Genomic DNA, 12337 nt, shown 5'->3' with positions numbered 1-12337 from the left:
TTTATACTTACCTGTTACTTCTTTTAACTGATTTGTTCTGCCATGGTGGATCTATCACAATTACATCATATGTTTTCTTACCTGAAAAGAAATACACAACTTCAGAAAATACCTACCTTCTGTAGGTGATCGCTTTAAAAACTAAAGTGCATTGACTATAGACACAAATAAAATGGAATGCAACAAAAGCACTTACAACATTTATTCAAATGGAATAATTGAATCTAAATAATTGAAATTTCCCTTATAATTTAGTACCACTGGGATTTTAACCTAAGTTCACCTATTCCTATTTTTGCAAAGACTACCTGAAAATAACTATAGCTCACTTAGCTGGACACCAACCATTTGTAAATGTCTTTTATGTCTTGACAGCCATATTAACATGATCCTTTCAAACCTAAATGGGTTTTTTTGTTGTTGTTGTGTTTTGTTTTTGTCATTTTTTTGCTTTCATTTTTTTTAAGCTTTGTTTTAAAATAATTTATGTTAAAACTGATACACTGACCTTGGTAAAACTTCCTCAATTTACAGGTGTCTTTTTTTCTGGCCCAGGATCCAAAGCAGAATCATATACTGCATCTAACTGCCATGTCTCCTCAATCTCTTCCAATCTGGGAAAGTTCCTCAGTCTTTCTTTGTCACTTATGACCTTGACACTTTGAAGGCTACTGGCCAGTTATTTTATAGAATGTCTCTTAATTTAGGTTTGGTATTTCCTCGTGATTAACTTAGATTATTAATTTTTAGCAAGAACACTACCAAGTAATCAGGAAATACACGATGTCAAAATGTCTCATTATTGGTGATACTACCTTTGATCACTTGGTTAAAGGGTTGTCTACCAGGTTTCTCCAGTTTTCACTTTGTAATTAGTTAAGTATCTTGTAAGGAGATACTTTAATACTGTGCAAACATCCTGTGTCTCATCTTTTCATCTACTATTTTGACATCTAATTACCATGATGTTTGCCAATTAGAAACTTTCTAGTTCTACCATTCCACCCACATTTTTTAACTTGAATTTTACTATAAGGAAGAGCTGTCCCTTCTGTTTTTTATAAACATATGTATATTTTGGTATATGTACAGTTTTACAAGCAATCAAAACAGTGCAAATTAAAATAAGGAAGTAATGGGGGGCGCCTGGGTGGCTCAGTGTGTTAAAGCCTCTGCCTTTGGCTCAGGTCATGATCCCAGGGTCCTGGGACCGAGCCCCGCATGGGGCTCTCTGCTCTGCGGGGAGCCTGCTAACTCCTCTCTCTCTCTCTCTCTGCCTGCCTCTCTGCCTACTTGTGATCTCTGTCTGTCAAATAAATAAATAAAATCTTTAAAAAAAAAAAAATAAGGAAGTAATGGTTTTTAAACTATTAAGGTGACAAAAACCAAAAAGAACAGAAAACAACATTCAAACGTAACTTTCCCATTAATTTATTACCCTGTCATTTACCCTAAAGAATTTATGACACTATGACATGAATGACCTCTCATATGTAACATGGCTTGACAGAAATTTAAAAAAGCATTTCCTTAATAAACTATGTCATTTAATAAATTAAAAATTTTTATATTAAATATCCAGATAACAATATCATATTAATTTAAACTTCATCAATACATTTCTTTTCCTACTTCATCCCTTAGAATATTATGACTTATTAAATATGTATAAATCCCTGACATAAGCAATTGATACAGATGACCTTCAGAAGTAGATTATTATCATAACCATTTTATAAACTAGGAAACTGAGGCTCAGTTTTGTAAATGAATAGCTCAAAGATTAACAGTTAAGCTTTAGAATCTAAATTCAAATTCAGGTATATATGAATGTGAATTTCAATCTTTAAATTTTGTTGACATTATATAGGAAAATATTTCAAGAAACTTTAGACAATAAACTAGAACACTGTAACTGTAATTTAAAAGGCTAGAGTGTTAATATTTATGTCTGAAGTGTTCCTACTTCACTATAAAGAAAAGTTAAATAAAATTGTTTGGCCAAGCCCAACTGTGCCATGAATTCATAAGTACAGAGCAGCAATTTACATTTGCTTTAACAGGGACCAATTACTTTTTGACCCTTTGTTCATTAGTTTCATTTTTTAATTTTTTCAAAATTTTTAAATGTTTTTAAATCAAAAGACTTTTAAAATTAAACTTAAAAGAAAAAATCACACAGAGAAAATTAAGCATTTACTCTATCCTCATAATGTTGACCCACATTCAGCATTCAGACTAGCTCTTGACTTCTGAGGCCACAAAAAAAAAATTATATTTTTCTAATAACATAGTAGTTACTTACAGTTCAGAAGTGGATGCATGCAAGAAATGTCAGACAAAAGAAAACTGCTTTTTGGTGGCACCAGGTAATTCTGTCCCATTAAAGTAATCATTTTTGTAATGCTAGAGTTGTTTTCAACAACCCGTGAAAATAAATCCTGTTCTGTAACGGACATATCTTCATCCATCAACTGTAACACCTGAAGTTCCATTTCATTCAGAGAAGGCAAATGCTTTGCCATTGCACATAATTCTGACAAATTGCAGGTATCAAGTGGTAAAGTAATGGGCTCACTACACTTGTCCCATTTTTCAGAAAGTGGATGAAGAAAGCCACTTTTGAGACCTTCCTGGATTAACTCTGAAGAGCCATCCAAAATCAGTCCCCTGATCTGTAAGAAAAATTTGTTAAGGTACATTAAAAGGTCATTTACATTAAGACAATTCTCTAATTAATGAAATTCAACAATGCTTTGAATATGTGAACTTATGGATTGAAATCAGTATTTTAAAATACTAAAATAATTTTATGATAAAATGTAAAGGCAAGAATGTGTGAGTATACCTTTGAATTGCTGTTTCCTAAATGTGGAATAAAATAAACCTCATAAATTCACTTACAATTAAATAACCAAACAATATACATAAAAAAACACATTCTTAAAAATGCATTAACATAGATGAGAAACAAATAAATAAATATGAATTTGATAACATGAATGTTTCTAGAAGAAAGCAGAATTTCTAACCTATAAAGCAAACTAAGCTTAGATCAGATTTAATATTATATTTTTCCAATGATCTAATTTTAAAATAAACTTACCTTTGAATTTATATTTCTTAAATTGTAAAGAAAAAAAGCAACCATTAAATGAACATATAAACAAAGTTTTGCAAAAATACAACTTCAACCATTAGAAAATTAAAATCTAAGTTCCACTTCTGGGCAAGGCAATACCAGAGGTCAGATTTAACTTTTCATCTGAAATTACTTTTTTAAAAAAGTATAAAGTGTAATTTTTTTAAAAAGCTTTCAAACCTTAGATGGATGTCAAGTAGTGAAAAATACTTGCCCCTAAAAAGGAGAAATAGAATGATTGTTCCAGTTTACTGCTTTGAGAAAGTTTCCAGGCAGCAGCAGAGCAAAAGTTTTCAGAGTCCAAAAGTCTCTGAGTAGAGAAGATGGAGCTCAAAGTCTGAAAAGGTCAAAGCAGCTAGAGTTTGCAGGGCAGGATACCAAAGAGGAGAGAGGTGCACAAAGAGAGAATTCTTAAAAGCTGCAGAAGGTCCACTCAAGTCTCCCCAAGGTCAGGGAAAGAAATGATGTCAAATGTTAAGAGGAAACAACCCACAGAACTCACGCCGGGCTGGGAACAGTGCTCCCATTGCCAGAATGGAACTCTCCTAATTACAAGGCATTAGGTAGACTTCTCAAAAGGGTACTGCCTCATGAGTCAGGAAAAAAAAAAAAAAGCTCCAAAGACTGCTCTGGACTTAACTAAAAAAAAATCTTAAAACAAGCTTCAAAACTTTAGAAAAAAAAAAAAGTCACAAAAGGATCAACCTTTTCTTTTTTTTTTTTTTTTAAACCCAGATATTAGGAAGGTTTAAATTCCTTGATGTTACTCACATATTTCCATTGGCCAGCACTGTTTTAGTTGTTGTTGCTGTTATTGTTGTTTAAAGATTTAATTTATTTGACAGAGAAGAGTGATGGGGCGGGGGGGGGGGGGGGGGGGGGGGGGGGGGGGGGGGGGGGAATAAAGGGAAATACAAAGCAGGGGGAGTGAGAGGGGGAGAAGCACGCTTTCCGCTGAGCAGGGAGCCTGATGTGGGACTCGATTCCAGAATCCTGAGATCATGACCTGAGCCAAAGGCTTAACGACTGAGCCACCCAGGAGTCCCAGATCAACCATTTTCAAAATAAATTTCTCCAAGAACAAATTTCAAGAATATTTATAGGAATATGAAAATATCTAGTACCTAAGAACTAAAATTGAAATGTTATACAAAAAAATTGAAAATTATCAGATATATAAAGAAGCAGGAAAATGCAACACATTACGGAGGAATAATCACTCAATAGAAACACACAAGAATAACACAGATGAACAAACAGCAGAAAAGGCTGGGTAGGTTTACTTGCAGCCCATTAAAAGATTAGGAACAGGGAAGGCTGGGTGGCTCAGTAGGTTAAAGCCTCTGCCTTCGGCTCAGGTCATGATCTCAGGGTCGTGGGATCAAGCCCCGCATCCAGCTCTCTGCTCAGCAGAAAGCCTGCTTCCCCCTCTCTCTCTGCCCGTCTCTCTGCCTACTTCTGATCTCTGTCTGTCAAATAAATAAATAAAATCTTTAAAAAAAATTAGGAACAAAAGTAGAATATAATAAGGCACTTATCATAACCATATTCATATGTTCAAAAGATGTACAGAAAAAAATGAGAACGTTAAAGAGACACAAAAACTACTAAACAATATCAAGAGCTTCCACAGGGAAAAAACTGCATACCACAGGAATATTGCGGGTTGAGTTACAGACCACTGGAATGAAGCCAACTTATTGCAATAAAGTCAATCATCTCAAGCCAAGGTCTGTAAGCTGCAAAAGATTCACCTGTATTTTATAAATCAGACTATATATTCTTTTCTATAATCATTATCTTTTTTGTCCCCCTTGGTGCAGTCCTCAAAATATGCTATTTGGACTACCTCTGTTGGCATCACCTGGAAGTTGTTAAAAATAAAAATTCCTACTCCCATACAGGAGATAGTGGGGTTTTAGTTCCCGGCCACCACAATAAAGTAACTATAGCAATAAAGTGAGTCAAATTTATTTTTTGGATTTCAGTGCAAATAAAAGTTATATTTATACTGTTCAACAGCATTACAGCCTTAAAAACAATGTATATACCTTAACTTAAAAATACCTTATTGCTAAAAAATGCAAACTATCATCTGAAATTTCAGCAAGTAATATTCTTTTTGTGGGTGGAGAGTCTTGACTCCATGTTGATAGCTATTGACTCATTAGGGTGGTGGTTTTTGAAGGCTGAGGTATCCATGGCAATTTTTTAAAATAAGACTACAATGAAGTTTGCTGCATCAGTTGACTCTTCATGAATGCTCTTTGATAGCATTTTACCCACAGTAGAACTTCTTTTCAAATTGGGAGTCAATCCTCTCAAACCCTGTTGCTGCTTCGTCAGCTAAGTTTATGGAATATTCTAAGTCCTCTGTTGTCATTTCAACAATGTTCACAGCATCGTCACCAGGAGTACATTCAACCTGAAGGAACTGTTTTCTTTGTCCATCAGAACCAACCCCTTATCCACTAAAGCTCTGTCATGAGCTTGCAGCAATTTGGTCCCATCTTCAAGCTCCACTTGTAATTCTAGTTCTCTTGCTATTCCCACCACATCTGCAATGACTTCCTCCACGGAAATCTGGAACCCCTTGAAGTCTTCCCTTGGAGTTGGAATTAATTAGGAATTCCTCCACATTCCTGGTAATTTTGATATTTTGACCTCTTCCCATGAATCACGAATGTTCTTAATGGCATCTACAATAGTGAATCTTTTCCAGAAAACTTTTCATTGACTTTGTGGCCAGATGCATCAGAGGAATCACTGTCTGTGGAAGCTATAGCCCTATGAAATGTATTTCTTCAATAAGACTTGAGTCAAAATTACTCCTTGATCTGTGAGCTGCCAAATGGATTTTATGTTAGCAGGCATGAAAACAACATACATCCAAGAGCACATCTCTATCAGAACTCTTGGCTTACCAGGTGCATTATTAGTAAGTACCATTTTGAAAGGAATCTTTTCTTCTGAACAGTGGGTCTCAACAGTAGGTTTAAAAGATTCAGTAAGCCACGCTGTAAACAGATGTGCTGTAATCCAGGCTTCTTTCTTCCACTTAGAGAGCAAACACATAGTAAACAGCATAATTTTTTTTAAAGATTTATTTATTTATTTTCGACAAAGAGAGAGAGCATGAGCAGGAGGAGAGGTAGAGGGAAAGGGAGAATTTCCTCAAGCAGATGCCCTGCTAATCATGGAACCCATTGAACCTGATACAGGGCTTGATCCCAGGACCTGGAGATCATGACCCAAACTGAAATCAAGAGTCAGAGATTTAACCAACTGAGCCACCAGGTGCCCTAACTTAGCATAGTACTTAAGAGACTGAGGATCTTCAGAATGGTAAATGAGCATTGTCTTCAACTTAAAATCACCAGCATCAGTAGCCCCTAGCAAGAGAGCCAGCCTATTCTTTCAAACTGAAGTTAGACATTCTTCTAACTAGCTGTAAAATTCCTAGATGCCATCTTCTTCCAATAGAAGCCTGCCTCGTCTACCTTGAAAATCTGTTTAATGTAGCCACCTTCAATAATGGTCTTAGCTACATCATCTGAATCACTTGCTACAGCTTCTCCATCAGCACTTACTGCTTCACCTTGCACTCTGATGTTAGGGAGAGAGCTTCTTAAACCTCATAAACCAACCTCTACCAACTTCAAACTCTTCTACAACTTCCTCATACATCTTCTCAGCCTTCATAGAACTAAAAAGAGAGTTAGGGCCTTGCTCTGGATTAGGCTTTGGCTTAAGGGAATATTGTGGCTGGTCCAATTTTTTAACCAGACCATTCAAATTTTCTCCATATCAGCAATAAGGCTGATTTCACTTATCATTCATATGCTCACTGGTTTAGGACTTTACATTTCCTTCAAGAACTTTTGCTTTGCATTCACAATTTCACTAATACTTTGGTAAAAGGGACCTAGTTTTGGCATATCTCAGCTTTTGATCTGCCTTCTTCACTGAACTTAATCATTTCCAGCTTTTGATTTAAAGCATAAGACATGTTGGAGTTCCTGGGTGGCTCAGTTGGTTAAGCATGCAACTCTTTTTTTTTTTTTTTTAAAGATTTTATTTATTTATTTGACAGAGAGAGATTACATGTAGGCAGAGAGGCAGGCAGAGAGAGAGAGGAGGAAGCAGGCTCCCCGCTGAGCAGACAGCCCGATGCGGGACTCGATCCCAGGACCGTGAGATCATGACCTGAGCCGAAGGCAGCGGCTTAACCCACTGAGCCACCCAGGCGACCAAGCATGCAACTCTTGATTTCAGCTCAGGTCATCCCAGAATCATGAGATCAAGCCCCGAGTCATGTTCTGCACTGGCTGTGGAGCCTATTTAAGATTCTCTCTCTCTCCCTCTCCCTCTATCCTTCCCCTTCCCCACCCCACAGTCTCTTAAAAAAAAAAAGTGATCTCAGGGTCCTGAGATCGAGCCCCGCATTGGGCTCTCTGCTCAGCAGGGAGCCTGCTTCCCCCTCTCTCTGCCTACTTGTGATCTTTCTCTCTGTCAAATAAATAAATAAATAAAATCTTTAAAAAAAAATTAGGAGCATCTGGGTGGCTCAGTCAGTTAACCATCTGCCTTCAGCTCAGGTCATGATCCCAGGGTTCTGAGATTAGAGCTCCACATCAGGCTCCCTCCCCTTTGTCCCTTCCCTGGCTTGTGCTCTCTTTCTCTCTCACTTTCTCTCTCTCAAAGAAATAAAACCTTTTCTTTTTAAGTTTTTATTTACTTATTTGACAGAGAGAGAGAGATTGCAAGTAGGCAGAAAGGCAGGCAGAGAGAGGGGGAAAGTAGACTCTCTGCTCAATCCCAGGACCCTGAGATCATGACCTGAACCGAAGGCAGAGGCTTAACCCATGGAGCCAACCAGGCGCCCCAAATAAAATCTTTAAAAAAAAAATTTTAAGTCCGAGACACCCAACTCTTCCTTTCACTTGAACACTTGGAGGCAATTGCACGGTTATTAATTAGACTAATTTCAAGACTGCTGTATCTCTGGCAATAGGGAGGCCCAAGAAGAGGGAGAGAGACTGGGGAATGGCTGGTTGGTGGAGGAGTGAGAGCACACAACATTTATCAGTTAAGTTTGCCATCTTATATGTGTGCAGCTTGTGGTACCCCAAAACAATCACAAAAGTAATATCAAAGATCACTCATCACAGATCACCATGATAAATGTTATATAAAAAAGTTTAAAATACTGCAAGAACTATCTAAATGTGACACAGAGAAACAAAGTAAGCAAATGCTGTTGGAAGAACGGCACTGACAGACTTGCTCAATGCAGGGTGGCCACAGATTTTCATTTTTCAAGAAGTGTGATATCTGCAAAGTACAATAAAGCAAAGAGCAATAAAACAAGGTATGCCTGTTCAATGCAAAAAGGAAATATATACTAGATTCCATTAACAGCAGGTACTGAAGAAGAAAAGATTACTGTACTTGAAAACAACACAATAGAAGTATCCAAAAAGAAGATGACAGAAAAAATATTTGAGGAGGAAATGGCCAAAAAAATTTCCAAATCTGCTGAAACTATTAATTTATAGATTCAAAGTTCAACAGAGGAGGTGGGGAAAACTGCATTAAGGACCATCATAATCAGGTTGCTAAAAATCAATGATAAAGAAAAAAATATTCAAAGCAGCAAAAGATTTCTACTTTCAATTAAGATAAAGTCTCAGGAACAACAGCTTTCAAGACACAGGACATCAGGCAATAAAGACAATGAAAGAAATCATAGGTAAGCCCTATGAGTGCCCCCAGCTAACTGCCTGGGAAGTTTCTAGGTCAAAAGAAAGAAGAATCTGGACAGAGCCTAGGAAAAATCCAGAGCTGAGTAGAAAAAGCAGAGAATACAGGAAGGTCAAGACAAGAATTCATAGGACAGGGTACCGGATAGGAAAGAGCTACAAGAGAGAACTATATAGATCCATAGATAGTCACACTGGAAAAATTCCCCTAAGTACTAATGTGCTTAAGTGTATGAGGGAATTATACAAGGCCAGGAAAAGAAACATCCAAAGGACAGAAGAAATAGTGCCAGGAGTTCCCACAGGGCCAAGAATGGTGCCTATTTCCAATATTCAGACTGAGAATAAAAACAAAATTCACCAGGCGAATGGGAGACAATAAACCATGCATCTTTGACAGAGGAGAGGCACTGACAGCTGGTCATTTGGAATATACACTACAAACACAAGGATGGTTACACATGAAGAAAAATCAAAGGGAAATATTAGTAGAAAAATCACCTATTCAATCTCCACAGATGCTTAAAAAACATTTCATAAAATTCAATAACCATGTTTGATAATAACAGTAAATAAGAACAGATGGAGGGGTGCCTGGGTGGTTCAGTCAGTTAAGCACCTGTCCTTGGCTCAGGTCATGGCTCCAGGCTCCTGGGATTGAACCCGCATCAGGCTCCCTCTCCCTCTACCCTTTCCTCCTTATCCGCTCCCCCCACCCTGCGCCACGCTCATTCTCTCACACTCTACCAAATAAATCAGTAAAATCTTAAAAAAAAAAAAAAAGTAATGGGGCACCTGGGTGGCTCAGAGGGTTAAGCCTCTACCTTCAGCTCAGGTCATGCTCTCAGGGTCCTGGGATCAAGCCCCACGTTGGGCTCTCTGCTCAGCGGGTAGCCTGCTTCCCCCTCTCTCTCTGCCTGCCTCTCTGCCTACTTGTGATCTCTGTCAAATAAATAAATAAAATCTTTAAAAAAAAAAAAGTAACAAAAAAGAATAAATGGAAACCTCCTTAACATGCTATTTGCTGGTAAGTCCAAAAGCCAGTATTATGCTTAATAATGAAATCATCACCACTGAGTCAGGAATAAGACAAAGATAAATACTGTCATATCTATGATTGAATATTGTATTGTATTGTATTGTATTGTATTTTCTAGCCTATACATTTACAAACAAGAAATAAATGAGATAAAATAATTAGAAAGCTGTAATTAAAAGTTCTACTATTTTCAGAAGTTATAAGTATTATCTCAAAAACCCAGAGATTAAAAGAAAAAAAAAACCTACAGCAACTTAAGAAACTGGCAAGACTTTTATAAAGAAAACCTTATAAAATGACAACAGAAACTGAAACAAATGGAAAGACATATCTGTGTTATTAACATCTTAAAGATGTCAGTAGGCCCTAATCTAATCTATAAATTTAACTTGATACCATAAAAATTCTAATTGCTTCTTTTTCTAACCAGAATTAAATTGATCTTAATGGGAAATTCATATGGGAAAATAAACAAACAAAACAAAAACTCTGTAAAAGAGAAATATGGATAAAGGGGGGGATGAGCATACCAAATATTAAAACATACTCATGTTATAAAACCTGAAAAGAGACTGGAGGATAGAAAAATAAAGACAAAATCAAGAAACAAACTCATATACATATGTGTATGTGCTACTACACTTTATACCACAATGAAATCTCAATGAATCAAAGATATAAATATGAAATGAAATAATATTCTAGGAAAAAACATGGGAAAATTCTTTCATTTTACCCCCCATGGGAAAATTATTTTAAAGCCTTGAAGAAAAATACCTTTTTAAATATGACTCAAAAATCCAGAAGTCATGAAAGAAAAAAAAATGTATAAATTCAACTAAATAAAAATACAAAACTGTGTATGTGGTTAAAAAAATCATAATTAAAATCAAAATGACAAAATGGTAAAAATATATTAGCAATTTATATCATAGGCAAAGTACTAGTTTCCCTAACATATAAAGAGCACCTATAAATTAAGGACACAGTATTTGAATACACAAAAGAAACAAACAGTTCACATTAAAAAAATACAAATGGTTTTTAAATATATGTAAAAATACTTAACCACACTAAGGGAATGCAAATTAAAATCATACTGAAATATTATTTTTTACCTATCAAACTGGCAAGTATCAAAAACAATACAGCACACACTGTAAGGATGTGAGAAAAAAGGCAAAATTATACATTTCTGGTTTGCTAATAAGATGATAAAACCTCCATAGTAGCAATTTGAAAATATTTATCAAAAGGTTCAAACCTCTGACCCAACAACTTAATTGCTTGAAATGTACCCTGCAGATACACACATATTTATGTATATAGCATGTGTATAATGTACCTAAATGTCAACAGTTAAAGACTAAGAAAAGTACAAAAGACAAGTGACATAAACCAATTTGTAAAGTATGTCTATCTGAAGGGAAAAAAGCAAGAAAAAATTGTATCAAGTATGCTACCACCTAAATAAAAAAGGAGAAGGGGAATATATGCACAAATTGTATTTCATGTATGAACGCGACCACCACTGGACAAATACATTGAGAGGAAAAAGCAGGTGACTGAGGAATAGGGATTAGAGAAAGACCTACTATACACTCTTTGTAAATTTTGAACTTTACCAAATGAATGCATTTTCTATCTAAAAATGAAGTTAATATTAAATAAATTAAATAACATGTAAATCTGATCATGTCACCTGCTTTCAACAGCTTCCCACCACCCTTAATTCTAAATGTCTTAAGATGGTCTTGTAAAATCTCACATGACCTGTGACTTCTTATTCCCCCAGTTTCATCTCTAACCACCCTCTCCACATTCCACAGCCCAGCTACCAGAGCCTTTTTCAGTTTCTTAAATAAGCTTGATAACCATCTTGTTTTTAAACTTTAGCAAAATGCTATTCTTCAGGGCTCCTGGGTGGCTCAGAGATTTAAGCCTCTGCCTTCAGCTCAGGTCATGCTCTCAGGGTCCTGAGATGCAGCCCGCATCAGGCTCTCTGTTCAGCAGGGAGCCTGCTTCCCCCTCTCTCTCTGCCTGCCTCTCTGCCTACTTGTGATCTCTCTCTGTCAAATAAATAAAATCTTTTTTAAAAAATGCTATTCTTCTCAAAGAACCACTCTTCATTACTCTTCATCATCCTCTTCATATGACTAAGCCTACTACAAAGACTCAACTTAAACAAAATTAGTGCCTCCATAAAGCTTTCCTTGACACCCCATCCTTAGGTCTAAGTTGGACACCCACCTCTGTGCTCTCACTGTATCCTAGACTTGTCCTAAATAGTGCTTTTTATGATATACAGTAGTTTAGTTTAATCATCTGTGTCCCTCAAGAACCTAAGTGCTAAAACAGAAGCACTGTATTTATCTGTATTTCTATTGAAGTCCC

The 12337-nt window shown here is 36.3% G+C and overlaps 1 protein-coding gene across 4 annotated transcripts in view; it reads right to left on the bottom strand.

The window, feature by feature from the left end:
- Positions 1-12337, bottom strand: part of METTL4 (methyltransferase 4, N6-adenosine) — a 43774-nt gene that overhangs the window by 24750 nt on the left and 6687 nt on the right. For all 4 annotated transcript variants that reach the window (XM_004742796.3, XM_004742795.3, XM_045065415.1 and 1 more), the window contains exons 5-6: positions 2306-2675; positions 12-81 (exon numbers count right to left, since the gene is read on the bottom strand). In XM_004742796.3, the coding sequence (XP_004742853.1) occupies positions 12-81; positions 2306-2675 (440 nt within the window). The remainder of the gene's footprint in view (positions 1-11; positions 82-2305; positions 2676-12337) is intronic.

This window comes from Mustela putorius, unplaced genomic scaffold (genome assembly GCF_011764305.1).
Source record: "Mustela putorius furo isolate JIRA1106 unplaced genomic scaffold, ASM1176430v1.1 tig00003858_pilon_pilon_pilon, whole genome shotgun sequence".
NCBI lineage: Eukaryota > Metazoa > Chordata > Mammalia > Carnivora > Mustelidae > Mustela > Mustela putorius.
The sequence above is the reverse complement of the archived record's forward strand: the minus strand, read 5'-3'. Positions and strand labels throughout refer to the sequence as shown.